We start from the raw sequence: 21,345 nt of genomic DNA, 5'->3' as shown, positions 1-21,345 counted from the left end.
GATATTTAGTTAGGTATAATAATACATTATATCATTAAATATGATCTTTTTTGTAACACCCTATGTGCTTCGGCGGTTGACAACTATCAATCACAACTGAAGCATGCTGTAAGTGGTTGAGACGAGTTTAATGAGGTAAGCAACCGTGTGATCACGGCCATGAAATTCACACCTTCAGCAGGTGGACTCAACTGTTTAAATACATAATTAAACTTTCACTATGGAACTAAAATCGTTTTAAAGAAAATTCTGATGTAAAATTTTAGTAAGTAGACAATAACACAATTTTATTACATATCGGTATAATGGTGGCCTACTCGTTCGTAGATATCGTAGTTAGCGCACGTGAGAGTTAAAATGGGTTGTGGGAGAAAATTGCGTATATTTTTGAAATATTTTAAATACAATATATATTTTATGAATTACAGACTCGTCAGAAATTCTTTTATACCCAAAATCATTGTGTCTTTTATACCTAAACTATTTATTTTTTACCCTTGAAGAATGTTATTCAACGGAAAATCACTTTGTTTGCGCCTTGTGGAATATTAATAGTAGTGTCTCTTTACGGTGAGTGACAAGCCTCGTTGCTCTTATCTGGCTGTTCGGCTCTAGAAATCTATACTAATCTATCTACTCGTATACTAATATTAGTTAGATATAGTTATAGTTTGAGTTCCGGGAAAGGACATAAGATAGTTTTTATCCCGGTTTTTGAAACAGGGGCGCGCGCGATAAAGTTTTTCTGTGACAGACAAAATTCCACGCGGGCGAAGCCGCGGGAGGAAAGCTAGTATGATATAATTGAAACTTAACTTTTTATGCAATCATATTATAGTGATCGATTCAATAATAAATTAATATTTAATACAGTTGTATCATAATTGATACAGTCTTGTTTTCAGTTCATGTTTCGAAGTAAATACTAAGACAAGACGTGGCCAAGGATAAAGAAAAACACATATAGATAGTCTTAACTACGAGTAGTTAAAGTTAAATTATCTGCAAATATTAAATTATTTTGAAGATTTGGTAAGTATAATTTAGTATTTTTACGGAATTGCAGTTATTTCAATCCAATTAAGATAGTTTTAAACAAATTAAGTACGCATCAGGCACTTACACTGATGATTTATGGTATCTGAGAAGATACTGATCTAGAAGTACTTAATATGAGATAAGTAGGTATTTCTTAATGAAATAATGCATATTTTTACATATAAAATATGTATTTTTATTCGTTGTATAACATCTACAATATGTAGTTACCAAAACTTAGCCTGGAGATGGATAACTAAACGACGACGCCTTCTCATTAAATAACAGCAAATTGTTTCATTGATGAAACTTAACTGACATACTTAGTTTGAAATGAGTTGGTTTTTGAACTTGTTCTAACTTGGACTTATTTTTCTACATGTAGGTACTACCTTTTCGCTGGTCTGTCTGTAGTAGGCACCTACTAAGCAGGCAAATAGATTTAAATCAGGATTCAACTTCATTTGTGAAATTTAATTTGATTTAATATTAATAAAATAATTATGAGGTGAAATATTTTCTTAAACAAAAGCTTTTCTTTCGTATAAGGATTTATCAAAATATGTATGTATGTATGTTATTATGATAGTATCAAAGGAAACAGATAAATAAGTGTCATCTTAATTTATTAATTCAGAAATAAATTACACCTTACATCTACGTATTTACACAAAAAATAAATTGGTCCCTTAAATTACATTAGGTAAGTACCTAAGTTCTTTGAAGGAGTTAACAAGTGCTATTTCTTATTTTCTTGAACCCAAAAGAGAAGCCAGTGAAAACGGTGTGTAAGAACTCACAGGCGCCGGCTTTCTGACAGGCTCATCGTAATAATCAGGCACTGGTTCTAACATAAAGTCTGTGACACCATCGAAAACCACGCGCACCACGTCTGACATTTTATACAGTGACAGTTTCTTCAGTAGCTTCAATTTAATTTGCCGAAGTATATCTTCGAAATAGTTCACTACCTGCACCAATAGATCCTCGATTATTTCTCTGAATTGTTCCTTGATGGTGGACAGTACGGTGCGTAGTTCTCCATAATTTTTGGTTCGGAAGTCTTCTATTATGGGCATCTCTTCGTCGTCGTCGAGTGCGAGATAGCTGAGGTCTTTTGGTCCAGGGGCTGGCGCTGGTTCCGGCGCTGGTTCCGGGGCTGGTTCCGGCGCTGGTTTCGGCACTGGAGACCCTTGTACCATTGCCACACCACACCACAGTGCTAGCATTGAGATCATCACCGTAGCTCGAATCATCTGAGAAGGAAGTGTTTTGCGTTAATTTATAGCTTCTCGTTTCTACACGAATCTACACGAATAGAATACGAATGAGTTAAGGTAAAATGTTGCGAATGTTGCTATAAGACTTAAAGTTATTGTACATCTCAATCCAAGGATCTTGTTTTGGATGGACTGGCAAACCAAATAAACTGTGTAGGTAAACTAGGTAGTATAATATTTATATTTTATTTAGATATTTTGTTTATTTTACAAATATTAACAAATACAAATAAAAAAGTATATACTCGTATATGAATCTATTAATTCTAGAAACGGTATTGACTGATTAAAAGAAAAAACTATAGCCTAGTACCTAATTTGACGCAATCATATTATTTAATTCTAACACAACGTTTTGAATATTGTAATATCATAGTTTTTGTTAATAATATTTTTGAATACCTAGGTACATACCTTGTTTGCTTATTGAAGTAAATATTCCTCAGCACAGTTTTCTAATTTTCAAGCACCTACACACGATTCACACGAGCACCTAGGCTTTCTCTACTATTCTTTCATTCAGAATTTGTTCTTATTTATATTCGCAAATATATCACGACGATTAGCAATAAGCATAATGCACCAATTAGTAAATGAAAAGGAAGGTGGCACTGAATCAAACACTTAGCTAAAGTATTACTTGTACTTATTGCATACTTTCTTAATGGATGTGAAATGTAATTAGGGAAGTACTTGAATTACTTGAATGGATAGACGATAAAATTATTTTTGATAAATCGCACTTCATTCATTCATCCCATTTACCATAGACATTTTACAAAACGTCTCTTATGAAAATTAAATGACCGAACGTTTGCACTAATTTGTCGATGTTAAAATTTCTTACGATGTGCCGGTTTAAGGACCAAAGGACGTAACCCCGTAAAGTGCGGTCGTTCTCTCAACGCATACAGGGTGTCCCAGAATGGGTGAATCAAACTGATAGGGGAGGTAGCTGTACTAATGTTTAAATGTAAAAATGTAAAAAAATTTTTTCATATTTATTAGGGGTAGTACATTAGTAGAGCTACCTTCCCTATCAGTTTGATTCACCCATTCTGGGACACCCTGTATGTATAATGGTCACGCACCAACTTCATTTACCGCAAAATATTTTCAAGAATTTATTAATACTTAATGATTATTTAAATAAGATAATATTTATAGTAGTTACCTATCTACCTAGATTATTTTCATGAAAGCATCACGCTTGGAAGATTAGTTCCAAATGTGTGCTGTAGATGGCGTTATAAGTTTCTTCTTCGTCCTTGTTTTCTCCTCCAGTACCTCTAGTAGGAAAAACTTTCGAGTTCGTTTCGTTGCGTATTCAAAGTGTCATCGAAAAATTTTGTATGAAAAATTAAACAGCGCCCCCTAGGGCGGCTATAATATAGGGGGCGCTGTTTAATTTTTCATACAAAATTTTTCGATGACACTTTGAATACGCAACGAAACGAACTCGAAAGTTTTTCCTACTAGAGGTACTGTTTCCTCAAGGATCCAGTTCTGTACGTCAAGTCTTGGTGTCTTCGGTTAACGAATATGGCAGTTTCGTTTTCATCCTCGTTAGCAGAATATTTAATTACTACCATCGTTGTTTTGCTCTAGCTTGATCTCGCACCACGTGAATCACTTTTTTCATGACCATAATTATGTAGTGAAGATTAAATTATTCATTAATAATAATGTATGATACTGCAGCTGTACCCACGACTTTGTACTCGTAAAAATCGTTTCAATATTTTTTCCCGTTTTCACAATATTTTTCATTGATGCTTTGCTCTTATTGGTCGTAAAGTAATGTTTAACGTAACGTGGATGGTATAATAAACCTTCCTCGATAAATAAATAGGCTATCAGAAACAAATATTTTTTCAAACGGCTATGTTCCTGAGATTAGCGCGTATAACCAAACAAATTATTCAGATTTATATGTATTACTATAAGTAGATAGGTTTAATAACACACGTAAGTAGCCTGGATTCCAAACCTTGATAGATGTTTACTTATGAATTATCAACAAGTGAATTCATGAGGAAGTAAGAGTGATATCCCTCGCTATTAAAACAGATTAGATTTGACGGTCGACAGGTCTAGTGGTTGGCACTCTAGTTTATAAAGCCAACAGTTGCAGCTTCAAATCCCAAGGGCGAATGCGACTAGTTTTTTCAATTGTATTTTCACTCAGTAGACTAAGTAATAAGTTAAAATAAGTATTTATTTAACTGTTATTGTGGGGAACATTATACTTTGCAATATTTCAAAGGAAGTTTAATAGTTTAGTAACTACTCATTATTTAATTTTCAGGCAAATGAAAGCATTAGGAAAATCATAATTCATGCGTCGATCAAAAATCTTACTTTTTTAATTAAGATTTTTAAATAAATTATATCCAGAAGATTAGAGGACAATAAAAGTCTACTTCTAAACTATATTTGATGATATTTAAAACAAAATTTGTTTGTATTTGGTTTTGCTTTGACTTTCAAAAAGCTATTTTATGGATGTCGATATTACCTATACAGGGCGACTTTGAAATCGTTGGCATCCTTTTAATATAAGACTCTACTCATGATACATAGTGTATTCTCCAAATATGAGACAACTTCAATGAGATTTTTTGCCATTATTTTTACTATCTATGTGTATTAGTCTGATCTAAAACTAAAAAGAGTTTAAAACTCCATATTGTACAGTCAACAGCACATCAGCCTATACATTTTGTTGCAAAATAACACTAAATACATCGAAATAAGATGCCACAGTATTAAAATTGATATGCTGCCGTCTGTACAAGATTTTAAATATTGAAATTTTAACTTATTGGATTTGTCTCATATTTGGGGAATGTATACTGTGTATCATGAGTAGAGTCTTATTTTAAAAGGATGCCAATGATTTCAAAGTCACCCTGTATAAGGGAATTGCGCTATACAGGCTGTGAGGACGTCTCATTGCGTATAGAAGACGTAAAGGCATAATCGTAGATCGAAGTACTGAAGACTTAAAACATCTTAATAGGTAATTCGATGTCAATATTCCTACTTGTATTTTTTCCCAAAAATAAAGTTCCCTTTTTCAATGTATTTCAGTTGTGTGATCGAGTTCCTCTATGGATCTTGTTTGTGTCTAAGGTTTAGGTGTAACATTATCTATTTTTTTAATTCCGCACATGGAAATTTCACTTCAAGATCTGAATTTTTTGCAACATTGCACCCTGTATTGTCCGTGCGATGTGTATTCTGAACCTTGAGTGACAAGTAAAAAGTGTCAACGCGAGATAATCCGCGTACGGATCACAATCGCGGCAATGAGCGGCTGCGCCTGCGCCGCCTTCAGTCCGATACACTATCAGTCCGTAGCCGGTGCTACGCACGAGTCGACTACGCGCCCATTTCCTCGCGTTTTCACAGTACTGTTCAGGACCTCGTATATTTGTATTTAAATAATTTCAGTTACTTTTTAAGTGAGTTACTTATGGGAGAGAACAAAGTTAACACATTTCCAGACATTATGAGAAAGTGTTTCAAAATGGGGCTTTTTAAAAGTAAGTGTTTTTTAATGTTTCAGATTTTTTTTTCATATTCGGTAAACGATAGGTACTTAATTATTATGTAGCAGCATTGCAAAGAACCGGCAAAATACAAGTTAAAACAATAAAATGCATGTTACTCGTTACAGTTTAAGTGCTGGTAGGTACTGCAATATGGTTCATTGGTATGATAAGAAAGTAAACATAGTTTACTTCGTGACATAAGAAAAATACCTACATTACGGTATCTAGTCAGGAAACTAAACTATTGCAGTACCATCATATTATGTAGGTACTTGTACTTACTTAATCGTCATTTAAGATGTTTGTATTGAAAGTGTGAAAACAGTCCATATTCACGTTTCCGGTTAGTAAAGATGTAAATAGGAAATACGGTATAAGTCATTAGTTAATTAAGTAATTTCTTAACCTGAATTCTTACGATTGAAGTCTGTTTCTTGTGTGTAGCTCGTGATTATTCGAATAAAAATTACCGGCACCGTACTTTTATAGCATGCACTATTATTTCTGAGAAAGTTTTTCATATTATTTTAGTAAAAATTATAATAAAAATACATTTATTATTTATAACCTGAAATATTTGATATCTCTCTGTGTGTATCATCAGATATTTTTACTAGCACAACCACTGCACCCAATCTACGGCCTTCTACGATACATCAGGATGCAACTAATGCAAATACGGATACATAGTACCTACTTGGTTATCGTTATTTTATTATTATTACAAACTACATATCTGAAACTGTACTATATTATTAATATTTGTCAAATTGTGGTTGCATATACCACATAATAACAGCCACATACCGGCAGATAATGACGAATTTCTTTTTACTTCAAACAAGATAAAATTTACAGTCACACTCATAATTACCTTACTTTTATTTTGTAAGCAGGCTAATTCTCTTCAACAAATACGTTAAATCAGCGTGAAGTTGAAAAGATCAAGTAACTCTTGTTATCGTAGAAGTATGCAATTTTTTTCTCATTGTAAGTATACTCCTACGTAAATCTAAAATATATTTTTTTCGTAGATTATATCCGAAAGTTTATTGACCATAGGTTAATGAAATACTTTTAACTAAAGAACAAAAGCAGTCATTTGTTAATTTGAAAAATAAAACCTCTGAAATGTAAAAAACACCGGTTGTATCGTAAAATGCAGTTGTATTGTAGGGAGAGGTCGGCAATCACTGCTCGGCACGCATCAGCGAAGAGCCACAATACGGGCTGGCTGGATGGGCCTAGCTAGACATCTTTTGTATATAGTGGCTGCCGGCAAGCGAATACATTGCATCTCAATTATTTGGAGTACCTACATTCATATCAAAGAGAAAATTAACGGCCAATTAAAATGATAACACACAAAGTTCCAATCCAGAGTCTCAGTGCGGAAAAGCCAACCTTTTCAAACTAAGTACCTATACTAAAAATGGTTTGATGTCTTGAAGCTCTTGAATAAATAGGTAAACATCTATCTTAAGAAGAATCAGGAATTCCGAACACAAAATTAAAGTTTTTACTTGATTAAAAACCTTTATTAATTCAAAACAGTGTTCACAATTTGTTACGCAACAAGAGTTAGTTAATGAGCATTTATCGTTTTAAATAGGCGTAAAGTCCTGTGTGGAAAATGAATAAGAACTCAATCAACGGCACATTAAGATCTAGTAGATTCTCAAACGTATGGATAACAATAAACTAATTAATCTCACAGACTGTGGTTTCCAAAAAATTAAGATCTTTTTGTTACATCAAATCGTATTAATTGCCATATTAGTTAACAATGTTTTTTACAAACAGTACAAGGTAACGTTACACAGATTAATATCAGACACTTTGTATTTATAAAGATGGTTTATTTTATTATTGACGTTCACAAGGATGAAAGAGTTAAATAGTCATGCATGCATGACGATGTACTCCAATAATAATAAAACAGACATTGTTTTTTGAAGTGGCTAATCTGCTGACACTAAATCTTAATTTTAGCAGATAAACTAACTAGATAAGAAGACATTAAGTTATTTGAATGTCACGCTAGATGCAGTTTTGTTTGTAACTATTATTAAAAGACGTAAAGAAAAAATGCTGCAAATAGGTAACAACTTTTGGACCCGTAATAAATGTTCCAACAGAACATTATTTACAGAATAAATACTTGTAGTGTCTAGAAAAACTTCAGTAGGATTCAAGATGTTATTACAAACGAAAAACTGTAAAAAATGATCATAAAAATGTAAAAAATAAAATTTATTACAGGTTAAAGAGTTAGGTTGTAAAATTGTCAGGGTTTCTCAAGTCCTACTAATAGTAATAGGGTTTTGTCTTGTTAAGTGGCAACTTTCACTGTTTGCAATCTGCGAGCATTTTATTATACGTTTTGCAAACGTTTATGACATTTTGTGATTGCTTTATTTCTCAACGCACAGATTTACCTAACAGTAACAGACTATATTGTTGCTCATTTTTTGTTGGTTGGTACTTCAGCTGGGAACTTAACTAGATACGTTAATATTTAATGCGTAATAATAAACACCAAATAAGTCCCATTGCAGACAGCTTAACCCAAATTAATACTGCGTTAATTTTACATCTACATTAAGTGAAATGAAATTCGAGACTTAAGAATTTAATGTATAATAAGTATGACACCCAAAATATCCGCAAAATTAGTATGAGACAGGTAAGCTCTACGTTTGGTTAAATTACCTTGTAGAATCTATTTTTGGTATTTTAACTTTAACATATTCTTAGTTCATTTTGCATTAATGGAGAGACAAACAAAATTGAAAATAAAAGCGCACAAGAATAACAGCCTAGGGACACGTGAGGTGATATGTTTCAATTAGTGTTCATTGTGCTCTAGTTTTAATTGCAATGTAAAGATGAACGCTACTATTATCTTATTTGCAAACTTTATTGATGAGTGGCGTCTGTCGCTCTATTTTTATAAATACCACTTCTTAGAGTTCTTTTGTTGCCATAATGTAGATCTGACTTTTTATGCTGATTGATATATATATTTTTTAAGATAAATGTTAATTTTCTACGAATACGATAACCAATAACATATTACTTGCCTGGAATTTAAAAATCGCTAATCGCAGCAAGCTACACAAGCTATGTATGTGATCGAAATCAACGATCGAAACCACATGGTCTAGAGACCATAGTTAGTTGATTTCGATTAGATAAGTCTACTGTTTAGTAACTTAATTTGGAGACTTTCGTTATCAAGTGTCCTTACCTACACCGCGAACAATCGATTAAAAACACAATTGGGTCAATGATGGTAAAATTACTATATTTATTTGTAGTTGACCTATTTAGTTTATCCCATAAATAATTATTTATTACAGAACAGGCGCTCTGTATTTGTGAATACATTAATTTTAATTTAATCTGTCGACCTATAAGCAGTTGCCTTGTCAAGTTAAATGCCGAGAGAACTTGGGACAAGCTTGCTTGCGACTATTTAATTGTCCATTCTAGTTCAATTATATTGTAGAGCAAATAAATGCAAATGTAATATACTGAGTTCTATTTCCTTTGTAGATTAAGTCATGGTGGATCATCAGCTCCAAAAAGTACAATAATCAGCACACAGCTAGCTAAGAGGGATCGATATAAACCTTAAAATCAACAGAATCACTCAGCAAACATTCCGTGTACCCGTGGCAAATCCCGATTGAGTCATATCAAAAATGTTTACGATAAAGAGCCGAGAAGGACTATGTTGTCATACAATAGTTAGGGTTAGGAGGATATTCGTATGTCATGGATTATAGTATTACTAGCTTTCCGCCCTCGGCTTCGCCCGCGTGGAATTTTGTCTGTCATAGAAAAACTTTATCGCGCGTCCCTGTTTCAAAAACCGGGATAAAAACTATCCTATGTCCTTTCCCGGGACTCAAACTATCTCTATGCCAAATTGGTTCAGTGGTTTAGGCGTGAAAGCAAGACAGACAGACAGAGTTACTTTCGCATTAGTGTAGATAGTATAGACACATAAGAAGTATAGATATAGATTTTACCTAGTCGAGCGTCAGACATAGTCGAAAAAATGCTGCCCAATCCCTTACTATTTCGAAACAGATTTTGGGCGGAGCCTCTGTACTTGCCACATTTACAAGTATAAATAATCACGCGCCGGAATTACCTTCGATACATTTTTTACTTTACAAACAAACAAATAAGAATCAAATACTTTTTGTGTGTTATAGTATGTTATGCCTGCAAGGTTCGTTTATGTCTACGTGCTTTGGAATTTTTCGATGATGAAATAGCCCTGAAAGTATGATCATGCTGTTTTTTCTGATCAGAAGTTCTTCCTCCCTTATAGACCCTTGGAGTAAAGTTTGTTTAGCCTTCAAATAACATCTTGCATATAAATGCCTGAAGTAGTCTCAGGACAAAACGTAGCCGAGGGACAAGTCAATTGAGATTTGTGGAAAAACACAAAATAATCAGCTGAAAGTACACAAAGCAACTGTAAATGTAGGTGCCTCCTCGCTTGAATCTACTGAATATTTTGTAACTTGGGCTGTAATGAAGACATCACAAAGTTACACTGTCTAAGAGCTGGTAGCCGATAGTATGTGACTAGGCTTTGTGGGTGTTGTGCTAAGCGAGAATTAAATCAAAGGAGCAAGTTTCCTTATGCAGTTCATAGCAGTTCAAAGCACGTAGGTCATGTTTGTGTGAGGACAGGCGGCGCGTGCGCAACCGGTCTCGATGTAGGCTAAACCGCAGGACATAACAGGTAGCGCCGCACTTCCGCTCTTCCGGGGATAATTAAAAGTCAAGGTCGTATTTTGATGACAAAACAAACAATTAGGCCAATCTCGTACTTGTTCTGATTGCGATCTGTACTTAATCATTGGAGTTTGTTTTCCTGAACATATTTATAGATTTGAGTAACTGATATTAAAATTGAAAACTAACAATTACTAGCTTTTTATTTTTTGGTATTCCTACTTACACTGAGCACATTAGCAACTTTGATCACACAGGATGAGTGTCGAAATAGAACCTACCAGTCCTGAAAGAATCTGACAAAATCGTAACATCATCTTCTTTTGGGGCAACCTCTAGGCCAGTTTAAACATACTTATAGATTAATATTTCCCAATATTTTAATTACAACAGATAGATTAACATGATAAAGATCGCTGATAGTTTAAGTAGATACTAATTGTACCTATTTTGATTTTGTTTAAATTTTCAGGCTTTGATTTCTCAATTGTTATCATAACAATCGTATGTTGCATCTTTCTCAATCTAATTATTGTTATCTATGTATGTCGAGTGTTCAACATTATGCTCAGGTGCGGCCTTCGTCAAAATCACTAAATAATCGCTTTTATGCACGCAAACGTTTGTTCGTAGGGTTTATAGTATCTAATCGGTCGTGTTTATTTAGCTTAAGATTTCAAAACATATCCATTTAGAGTGTCTACATTGATTATAATCCGTGCCGTATCTTCTACAAACTTGATGATGACGCTCTATTACCACTTACAATTCAATTTTCAACTGAATATCTTTAAGCAGTTATGGTGAAACATTTTTAACTGAGCTGTTATTAAGTTATTGTTAGATTTCTATGCATACCATCCGGCAATTAGATTTTTTTTAAATAATGAAGTCTTTTTTCACCTGTAGTAGCACAGAATAATAATAAGTACTACGTACAGAAGTTTTACTTCGCGAAGGTATTTAAAAAAATGTATGCTCAATGTCATTAACAATATGGTGTAATTTAGCCTGTCTCAAGAGTCAAGCACTATTTTGTTGACAAACGTCAGTGATCGGCACTACGCCGAAGCTATAGGGCTGACTTCGGTAAAATGATGTGACGTGAGGTGCCAAACTGCGGAAAATGGCGGAGGAAATACATGATTTAGCATGAATTATCATGAATAATATTAACTACTTATTTACCTCTCAGTGCCTTGAGGCAACTTAAAAAAGTACATTCTGTGTTTTTATTATTATTTAGGCAGTTAAATACTGCACAGTATTTAGTACACCATTTTCTTTATTTTCTTCCATCATACACAAGAATACGCGTTCGTGAGTCAATGTTCGCTCATATGTGAGGCCTTGTCGAATAGTATCCTGTAGGTGGGCCATCGTGCGTGTTTTGTTTTCGATGTAAACTCGCGGAGATGAACAGGCCTGGTAGTAGGCAGGAGATTGTCTTCTGTTGCGAGTGAGTCGCGCATGACGCCCCCTGTTGCAACCTCCGCTCACCTACATCCTATGGCGTTCTAACGTGCAATTCTTAGTGCCCTTCACCTGCACCGCTAATGGCAGGCTTATGCATTCAATTTGTATATTATCACAATTGACATCACATTATTACGTTAATATTTTCAGTTAGATGCTTGTTAGTTTTAACAACCCTGTCCTTGTGCTATATTAAAATGTACATCTGATTGGGTTTACTTTTTGCTATTGTTTACTGAAAGCCTGATTCTATCAGATATATACATGCATTATGAATTAGGCACATTCTAGGTCTACATTATTAAATACAGTATTTTAATTTTTATACAGTTTCAGTTACCTGTAACCCCCTCCCCCTAATAAAGTACAGTAACTTTATTTTCTTTGAACGAACCCATGTCGCGTTGTTTGGACAGCGATTTGGGACATATTTTTTATTTGTAAATATTTGTAAATATTTAGTCTATGTAGGTTAATTATTTGTATTATTCTTAATCTCTTAATTCTATACGTTCAATAAGTTTTATTGAATATTATTTAGATGGGTGAAACGGTTTTATGTAAAGTGTGCCTTGTGCCTTGTTTACAAATAACCCCTATAGTGCTATTTCATCGGTGGAAAATTGGATCTATAGATTGTAAATGAAAATATTATTTTGTATCATAATGGATCAAAAATTCCCATCATATTCCCGATTAGTAATATGACTCTACTCAGGTTAAAAGGCCCGTATTATGAAACAAGATTATAAGACATAAATATTTACTTACTAAGCAAACGCTAACAGAACTGTGGTATGGTACTTTTCTAGCGTCGCTTTATTTCATTACAAGCAGAAGAATTAAAAAAGACACAACTTATAAAAGCTCTGCTTAGGATAAACTCTACATCATTGTCATTTAATTACATAATTATTTTCATGCGTCACAAAATATGTAGTTAATATAGGTAATTAATACATTTCTAATCCGTTCTAATTAATCAATTGTATATCGCTGATGGTAATTGCGTATAATTCTGATTGAAACGTAAGTAATGAATGAACCTATTTATCTTGTTAGAAAGTAGTTTGAACACCAAATAAACTATAGATAATATTAAAACTATAGAATGTATTGTCTATGTAATATTTTATCGATGATAAAATAAAAGACACTTGATCTTCGGCTTTCACAGAAATACGTTATTTCATTTCAATTATTCCCATTATAATAGGTTATGGGCCCAGCACGCTTCCATTCCCGAATGCTCGATTGCCATAATCATGGGGAAATACTTTTCAGGCAAACCAGCTAACAATAAACTCCCGATCCACTCGTCATTTACGGAGAAACCTGTTCCTGACAACTTCTGGGCCGTTTCGATGATTTGTGTAACATAACTCGTCATTGATTCGCAGCTGTCAAGGCGAATTGATATCAAATTCCTGAGTAATGTTATTCGTCTTGAGAATCCAGAATCATCAAACATGTTTCTTACTCTCTGCCACAGATCTTTGGTGCTTTTAGCTTCTTTAATGTGGACGTATAATGACGGATCTATTGTTAGGATCAGCTTGGCCATTGCTTTTCTGTCCTCTGTTGCCCTGGCTTCTGAACTTTCTTGCTTGATGCAGTCAGACATGCCCTCCAAGACCAGCAAATTTTCCGCTGCAAACGCCCATTCATGGTAATTCTGGCGACCCAATAGCTTAGGCACACTGGTTAGGAATGCGTTCGAAGACATTTTTGATATTTCAGTTCTTGCTTCTTGTAAATAAATACGCGCCTATTCCAGATAATGCACTTATTGATAACTTTTTGGGTTTACTGGGCCCATAACCTATTATAATGGGAATAATTGAAATGAAATAACGTATTTCTGTGAAAGCCGAAGATCGAGTGTCTTTTATTTTATCATCGATAAAATATTACATAGACAAAACATTCAATAGAGTTTAAGATTATCTATAGTTTATTTGATGTTCAAACTACTTTCTAACACCCCAACTACAGCAAATAAACGATAATTACAAAAAACAAGTTTTACGGGACATAACGCTTAAGTCAGAACATCAGCTGGCATTACATTAGTTGGTATACCCATACCGTTCTGGTGGCCTTCTCACTCGTTTGGGTATTACTGTAATTGCTGGTTCTGGTAACATTGTTTCCTTCACCTCTTCAGATGTTTGAGATTGATGCAAAGTTGAATCCAAATCAGTTAAAGCATTAGACTCTGAAGGTCCTACTGTGTCATCATGCGACTCATTTTCAGTGAAATCTACAGGGCTCATAATGACATCCAACTTTTCTTCATCCATGTTATTGCTACAGCTTGGAACCTCTGATTGGACAATATCCCCAACTGAAACTGTTACATTAGAATCTGATGTACAGTTTCCTTTTGCATTCTCATGTACAATAACATCTCTACTAATTGTAATATATCTTTTGATGGGGTCATAAACTCTGTATCCCTTTACATTATCTGAGAAGCCGACTAATATGTGCTTTCTTGATTTACTATCCCACTTTAGTCGTTTCTCTTTTGGTATGTGAACCATAACATGACTTCCAAATATTCTAATATGGGCTAAATCTGGTTTCCTGTTTGTCCAGAGCTCATAAGGAGTTTTATTATTTAGTCCTGATGCTACAGATCTATTCTTAAGATAGACAGCGGTGTTTGTTGCCTCTGCCCAGAACTTCTTATCTAATCCTGCATCAAATAATAAACAACGGGCTCTCTCTACAATTGTTCTATTAGTTCGTTCACTCAAACCATTTTGTTCGGGAGTGTATGGATTGGTCTTTTGATGTATTATGCCACTCTTTTTTAGGAAATTCTCAAACTCATTGCTACAAAACTCTAACCCATTATCAGTTCTGAATACTTTGATTTTTCTACATTGTTGGTTCTCTACCAATTCCTTATATTCCCTGAAGTACTTGAAAACTTCTCTTTTTTCTTTGAGGAAATAGACAAACACCATTCGAGTAAAATCATCAACAAATATAAGAAAATACCTTGCTCCACCAATTGAAGTAACCTCCATGGGGCCACAGACATCAGCGTGGATAACTTCCAATGGCTCGCTGCTCCTCGTTCCCACATGGCCAAATGGTGAGCGCGACTGCTTTCCTTCACAGCACACGGTACACGAGTTTTTGTTGATCACGGAGTTATCAGTGCACGATATTCCTGTCACTGCTCCATCTTTCATCTTGTTCAGATCGTTCATATTCAGATGTCCAAGTCTCCTGTGCCACGTTTCACTGCTTGCTGCTGAAGAGCTTGATGTAAACAAACACTGTTTCTTTTCTATGACCATCTTGTAGACACCATCTATCAGATTTGCTACAGCCACTAAAGTGTTCTGTCTGTTGTAAACATAGCAACAATTCTCTTTAAAATCGACTTTATTCCCATTCTTGATAAGTTGACTGATGGAAATTAAGTTTGTGGTAAGGTTAGGTACACACAACACATCTTTCAGCGTCACTTCATAAAGGGAATCCGGAGTAACGGTCATGATATCGACATCCCCAGAGCATAAAACTGGCATAGCATTCTGATTTGCCGCTATAATCTCCTTAATGCTTGTAGTAAAAGATGCATTCTGTATCATGTTTATATTTGGAGTCATATGTGTACTCGCACCGCTATCCAAATAGAAGTCCTGTTTGCTGTAATTTCCACTCAAGAAAACTGCCGAAAATACGTTTGTTTTCTTTATCTGAGGCTGATTACTCTGTTGTTTACATTGAGATTTGTAATGTCCAAACTGCTTACTAACATATCTTAAGGTCATTCTGAGATAAAAGAAAGTCAGACATAGTAAACCTTAGTCAGCATCATCATGCCAAGATATAGATAGTGTCAAACATCAGTTGCGTTGCAACGTCGCGTTGCAATGTGATAAGTAACGCGAATAAGACATACCTAAACTACTCGTGGAAAGTAATAATTTCAAGCCACGATAGCCAAATGGTGAAGGGGTCGGACTGGCCGACTCGTGATCCGAGGAACGCGGGTTCGAATCCCGCCACCACTCGACTATTGTACTCGTAACACAACCAAGCATATTTAGCTTACCACGAGGGGTTAATGGGATTATTAGTAATTTGTATTTACAAATTGCTAATATTCTTTTTTGTAAAAAAAGTACTAATTGTCAAATAATCAAATCAAAATTTTAATAATTCACCAAGCCTACAGAGCAGACATCACTTGAATCGACACCTGTCTCAAGACAGAATAATGAGTCAGAGTTTAAATAGTATTGTTTTGTGACCGAACTCGATCAAAACTGATACATTGTTTCTTGAGAAACTCTTGGGAGTATCATCCGAAAAATATTTGTATTTCATGACTCTGTCTGAGAGTAAATTCCTTTATTAAGTCACGTTTCGTATTACTTTTTGTAACATGTGCAAATTCTGATAGTGAGCAGAAAGTGACGGAGCGTCGTAGCTCGCAAGAGTCACCCCGTTCAGTTTTGTGATGCTGTGAATAAATAACAGTGTCGTTCAGGGGCCCTTTCACGGGCTGCTTAGGTATGCAGAGAGGCTTGGGGCTGTGCGCTAGTAGGGTTGCCATCTCTGAAATTTGGCAACCAGGACAAGACGCGTGAAAACCATGGATTTTGGAGCCCAGGACCCGGACATATCAACAGGTTCTTTTTTAAACTAAATCGAGTCGCCCGGCATCAGCCCAGGAATGAAATTTTAAAGCCCGGACTACAAATGAAACCCCGCCCGGACGCACCCCGGACGACCTCTAAACTAAGACAAATCTTAGGAAACCCGGACGATTGACAGCCCTATGCGCGAGGTACAAGCCACTGTCTCCGTAAATGTACGCTTACCTTACGGTCGCCGAATAAAATAGTAATAAAACAAATCCTGCTTTCGTTTGACGCGAAACGAAATTAGCATTGCCTTGTAACTTCAAGATTAAGGAGACTTGGAAAACAACGCAGAATGCAAATTTGTGTAATTTATTTATGAGGTTTTAAGCTTTATAAGCCAAAGCTAAGAAATAATAGCTAAGAATGACGCAAGAATCACAACAATACAAGCAAAAGAAACAAGCACATTGATTCTGGCCTTTATTGTATCCATTTTAGTTAGTATTTCAGCTAGGTACATTTGCTATAATTTGAAATTTTGATTTCAATATTAATTTACATATGTCTAATGTGTGGCGGTGTCACGTTTGCTCCCTGGACAAACGATCTTAGACAAACTAGTTGTCCTCGTTTCCGTGATCAACTAATATAATATTACCGTACATAGAAAGGAAGGTTGCTTACTCTTTCAGTCAGTAATCTGCATAACTTTTTAGAGTTGCACAGCAATAATTTGTTTTGATGAATTGTTTTTGGGCTGTCCGATTTCCGGTATTGCTGTCCTTAAAATGCTACACGTATTTGGGCTTGCCTTGGAAATTTAAAGAACTCCTACATTTTTTATTATATCTATTTTTTTTATTTATGCATAATAAGGCAGGTATTTGTTAAGTGAAATGCAGTCTAGGATGGTCCATATTCAATCTTATAACTTTTTCAGGAATGGAAATAAAAATTAATTCACATAGAAACATTAATAAAAACTACTGTTTATTTGGTACTTTTTCTATTAAACTGGGTAACTGTGTTCCTCCAGATTCTGTGCGCTCGCTTGGACCCTCAGAATAAATTGGTGGACGGAAGCTAATGCGATTTTATTGTATTAGCTCATCTACACTTGTTACGTGAATTGACTGTAAAAGACGCAGCCCAGCTAATTTCCGCCCGCATATCCCTCTGACGACACTTACGCCCGTATTCACAAACATTACTATGAGGTCTCACAGGGCGCGTGGACGCACAGGGTGACACACGAACCAATCACAGAGCTCTATTCAACGCTGTGCGTTCGATTGTCTGCTTCACTTAAGCAAGCATCGTTTGTGAATACGAGCGTTAGTACTATATGAACGAAGTCCAATTTTTAAACGGAATAACAAGTGAAAACAAATATCCATAGTTACTCTTCTTTTACTGAATGGTATAAATAACATATTTTTAGGTAGGTACTACCATAACTTTTACCTTTTTTTGTTGAAATAATATATCAATCTAAAACCTATAATAAATCAAAAATAATTATTTAGTGTAGATTCATACTTGATTGTCTTTTTTCCTCAAAACATTTTCTTCCGGTCTTACAAAATTTATCTCTTTTATACATAAATACCAACCGTGTATACTTTTTATGCAATTAGGTAAATAGGTACCTATTTTGACATTACAAACTTACCTACCTACATTTATATTACATTATCTTGTATTAGATTACCTTTGTGATCTCAAGTTAAAATTCCGGCTCTACCTAGTAACTAGGTTTATTTTTTCTTAGTTACTATGATATCATGGTACAATTTTGGTTTTCGATATCAAGTACGTACTTGAGTAGTTTGATATGCGGAAGAAATGTCGATATAACTTGATATATGTATGTGTATCACGCCGTATAAGTAACATACATATTTTAAGGTCATTGTTTGTTAGAGAGGTACAGACGACGGCACATCAAGGTAAATGTTGTTGCATCTTGTGTAGTTGTAGTAGGAGAGAATTTACAAAAAAGTTTTTAGTCCAAAGTGCGTCGACTGTATTACAGTAAATACCAGCTTCGTGAAAAGTGCTCTTCTTTATTGAACTTTTAGATAACCATTATCACAAATTGTTTAGAAGCGAGATAGGAATCGATCACTGTACTTTAGGTACTTTTAAGGTCCCTAATCCTTATTGAGATTAGAGAACTAACATTAAAGTACCGATTAGTTGCCGAGTCTAAAGTTGAATCACAGGTTGAATGGTGCGCGCAGTGAAATGGATACTCCAGCGATAGAATAATGAGTTATAGATGGTTGTAGAGTTAATAAACAAATAATCATTTAAACTCTGTCAATAAATTAAGAGATTTTGCGCCGTAGTAGGTAATACTCGTTTTTTTTTTCCATTATAGGTAGATGTACCTTTAAATTGGAAAATTCAAAGTCAGGAGTAAGTACTTTTTTAAACGCTATTGTTACAGCGAACAATAATGTGCAAATGCAATTCCCATAGTAATTTAAAGTTTATTGTTATTACCCTAATAAGAGTAATAAAAATACTTACTTATAATTTTAAATTGTTGTTTACAACAGGTTGACGGCTAGTCTATTCTCTTCATCATACTTCATTCGAACAATACAGCACGTACCTACAAAACAATAAGCAGCATATACGAAAAACAAGTAAAATAAATATATTATTTCTACCTATACTTACCTATAACAAAAATTAAGATCTTTCAATTATAAACTATGTGTTGATAAGAACGTTACTTTTTGATCGATGTAAAAAAAAGATTTTCTTATTTAAATAAAATAAACGAAAATACATTATTTTTTATGTTACTGATCGTTAGGGTTGAACTTTTAACCCTGTATAAAATAAACGTGTCAATCATAAAAGAAATGTAACTCCGTTTGAGGTCAGACATCGGGTTATAACATTGCACGGACAATGAGGTCACAGAAACAGGATAAAAATTATTTGCAGCAATTAAGAGTTATATTCTACTTTCTAGGTCAGAGAATATCTTGAAATACGGTTCTTGTAGATGTCATCAAAGTGTAATAAAAGAGGTTATCAGGTTATTGGCGATTACCTTATTTATTAAGGAAGCTATTTTTTTACGAACACTGAAAATTGTGATATTTTTATAGCTGTTTGTTATTAAAGAACCAATCACTTAAAAAAATTGTCATGCACAGGAGCAGTTAGTATTACAACATCTGAAGTTCATTGTCTATCATAGCAAATGTACCTACATACTTATGAATTCCGTTTCGTACAGTCCTATAATGTTTCACAAATTAATGTTAATTTGATAAAGGATAGTAGGTAAGTAGGTATTGTATATGTTCGATCAGAATGTTATATGCTGACCAGAGCGTGATAATCTTTAGGCTCTTGGGCTTTAGCCCATCTTCAAAAATAACACCTGTATTGTAGAGATGCTGATTATGCAATTCAAAAATGGTTTCAAACTTATGGTTAAATATTATATTTACCTTTGCTTGACATTTCATTGAGTTTAGAACCATATCGGTATCTAGTGAACTCTATTAAATCTATAGAGCTTTATCTGTAGTTTTAATACACTACGACTATTTCTAATTTTGCTGACGTAAAGTAAAATCTCATTCTCATGGTTCCCGCCACGTTTAAGTGACATAACCGATCTACAAGCGTTAACAGGCGAGTAACGAGTAACCAGAACAGTGACCGAGAGATAGGTAGTTCGTATGATCACTCTCATTGAGCCCGTTCGCTTCCGGAGCGTCCCCCAGCAGACGCTCGCCCGCGCCGCGCCGTGCATTGAACACTCGCACTTCCTTACTTTGCGAATGTCGATTTCATTTTTTATTGTTTGGGAAAGCAAAATCCTCGACACTTGATATCTTTTGTTTTTTACACTCAAATCATAACAATGTTTGTCTGTTTTCGCTCTCTTACTGACTTAATTAGACCACAATTGCATTTACCGTTCGATTCGAATTTGATGCAAGAGACCGTTCGATTCGAATTATACTTGGGGGAGACCTTTATTTATTTATTTATTTATTTATTTATTTAGGTACAGCAACAGAATACAAATTAGTTTTTACAAATAATTTAGACAATAAAAAGGTACATCAAATAAATTTGCACTCCAGTTATAGCTATACACGTCCTATAGCTTTGTCCAGCAGTGGACGTCATTTGGCTCAAACGAACTTACCTTAATAATTAGTAGCAGATTAAAATTAAATTCTTTCTGTGGGTAGGTACGGTTTTTTGGTAATATTAATGTACTCTACCATCTGCACTAGGTAGAAGCTCTGTGTAATGATAGGTGCTAAAGTCTATTCTCTTGGTGTGTAAACACACGTATTACTCGTAGCAATCACTGAAATCTAGGATGCATCTCGTGTGAACGTGTAATATTTTTTCCTCATTATTACAGTGACAACTTAGTTTGAAGCAATTCCATCTGGTACTACCTACCTCTGAGTGAGCTAGGTACAATTGAAAAAGTGGAAAATAGCGTATCCGGCAGGGACAGTCCTTGTATAGAATTGCAAATTGCGTAAGTAATGGTAATTATCATTCTCGCTGTGAAATCTAATTTAACAGGTCACTAGTTAGGGTCATGAAACTTCTGATGATCCGCGGCAT

At 34.6% G+C, this 21,345-nt stretch overlaps 1 protein-coding gene across 2 annotated transcripts in view; it reads left to right on the top strand.

Moving 5' to 3' along the window:
- Positions 1-21,345, top strand: part of LOC135076242 (organic cation transporter protein-like) — a 55,365-nt gene that overhangs the window by 13,881 nt on the left and 20,139 nt on the right. Inside the window, exon 1 of one of the 2 annotated variants that reach the window (XM_063970724.1) lies at positions 5,641-5,866. The exons of the other annotated variant lie outside the window; for it this stretch is intronic. Coding sequence (XP_063826794.1) covers positions 5,797-5,866 — 70 coding nt within the window. The 5' untranslated portion in view covers positions 5,641-5,796. Of the gene's footprint in view, positions 1-5,640; positions 5,867-21,345 lie in introns of those variants that run through there. 2 annotated transcript variants of the gene reach the window in all.

The sequence above is a fragment of the Ostrinia nubilalis genome, chromosome 11, assembly GCF_963855985.1.
Source record: "Ostrinia nubilalis chromosome 11, ilOstNubi1.1, whole genome shotgun sequence".
Classification (NCBI taxonomy): domain Eukaryota; kingdom Metazoa; phylum Arthropoda; class Insecta; order Lepidoptera; family Crambidae; genus Ostrinia; species Ostrinia nubilalis.
This window is presented reverse-complemented; position numbering and strand designations above follow the sequence as displayed.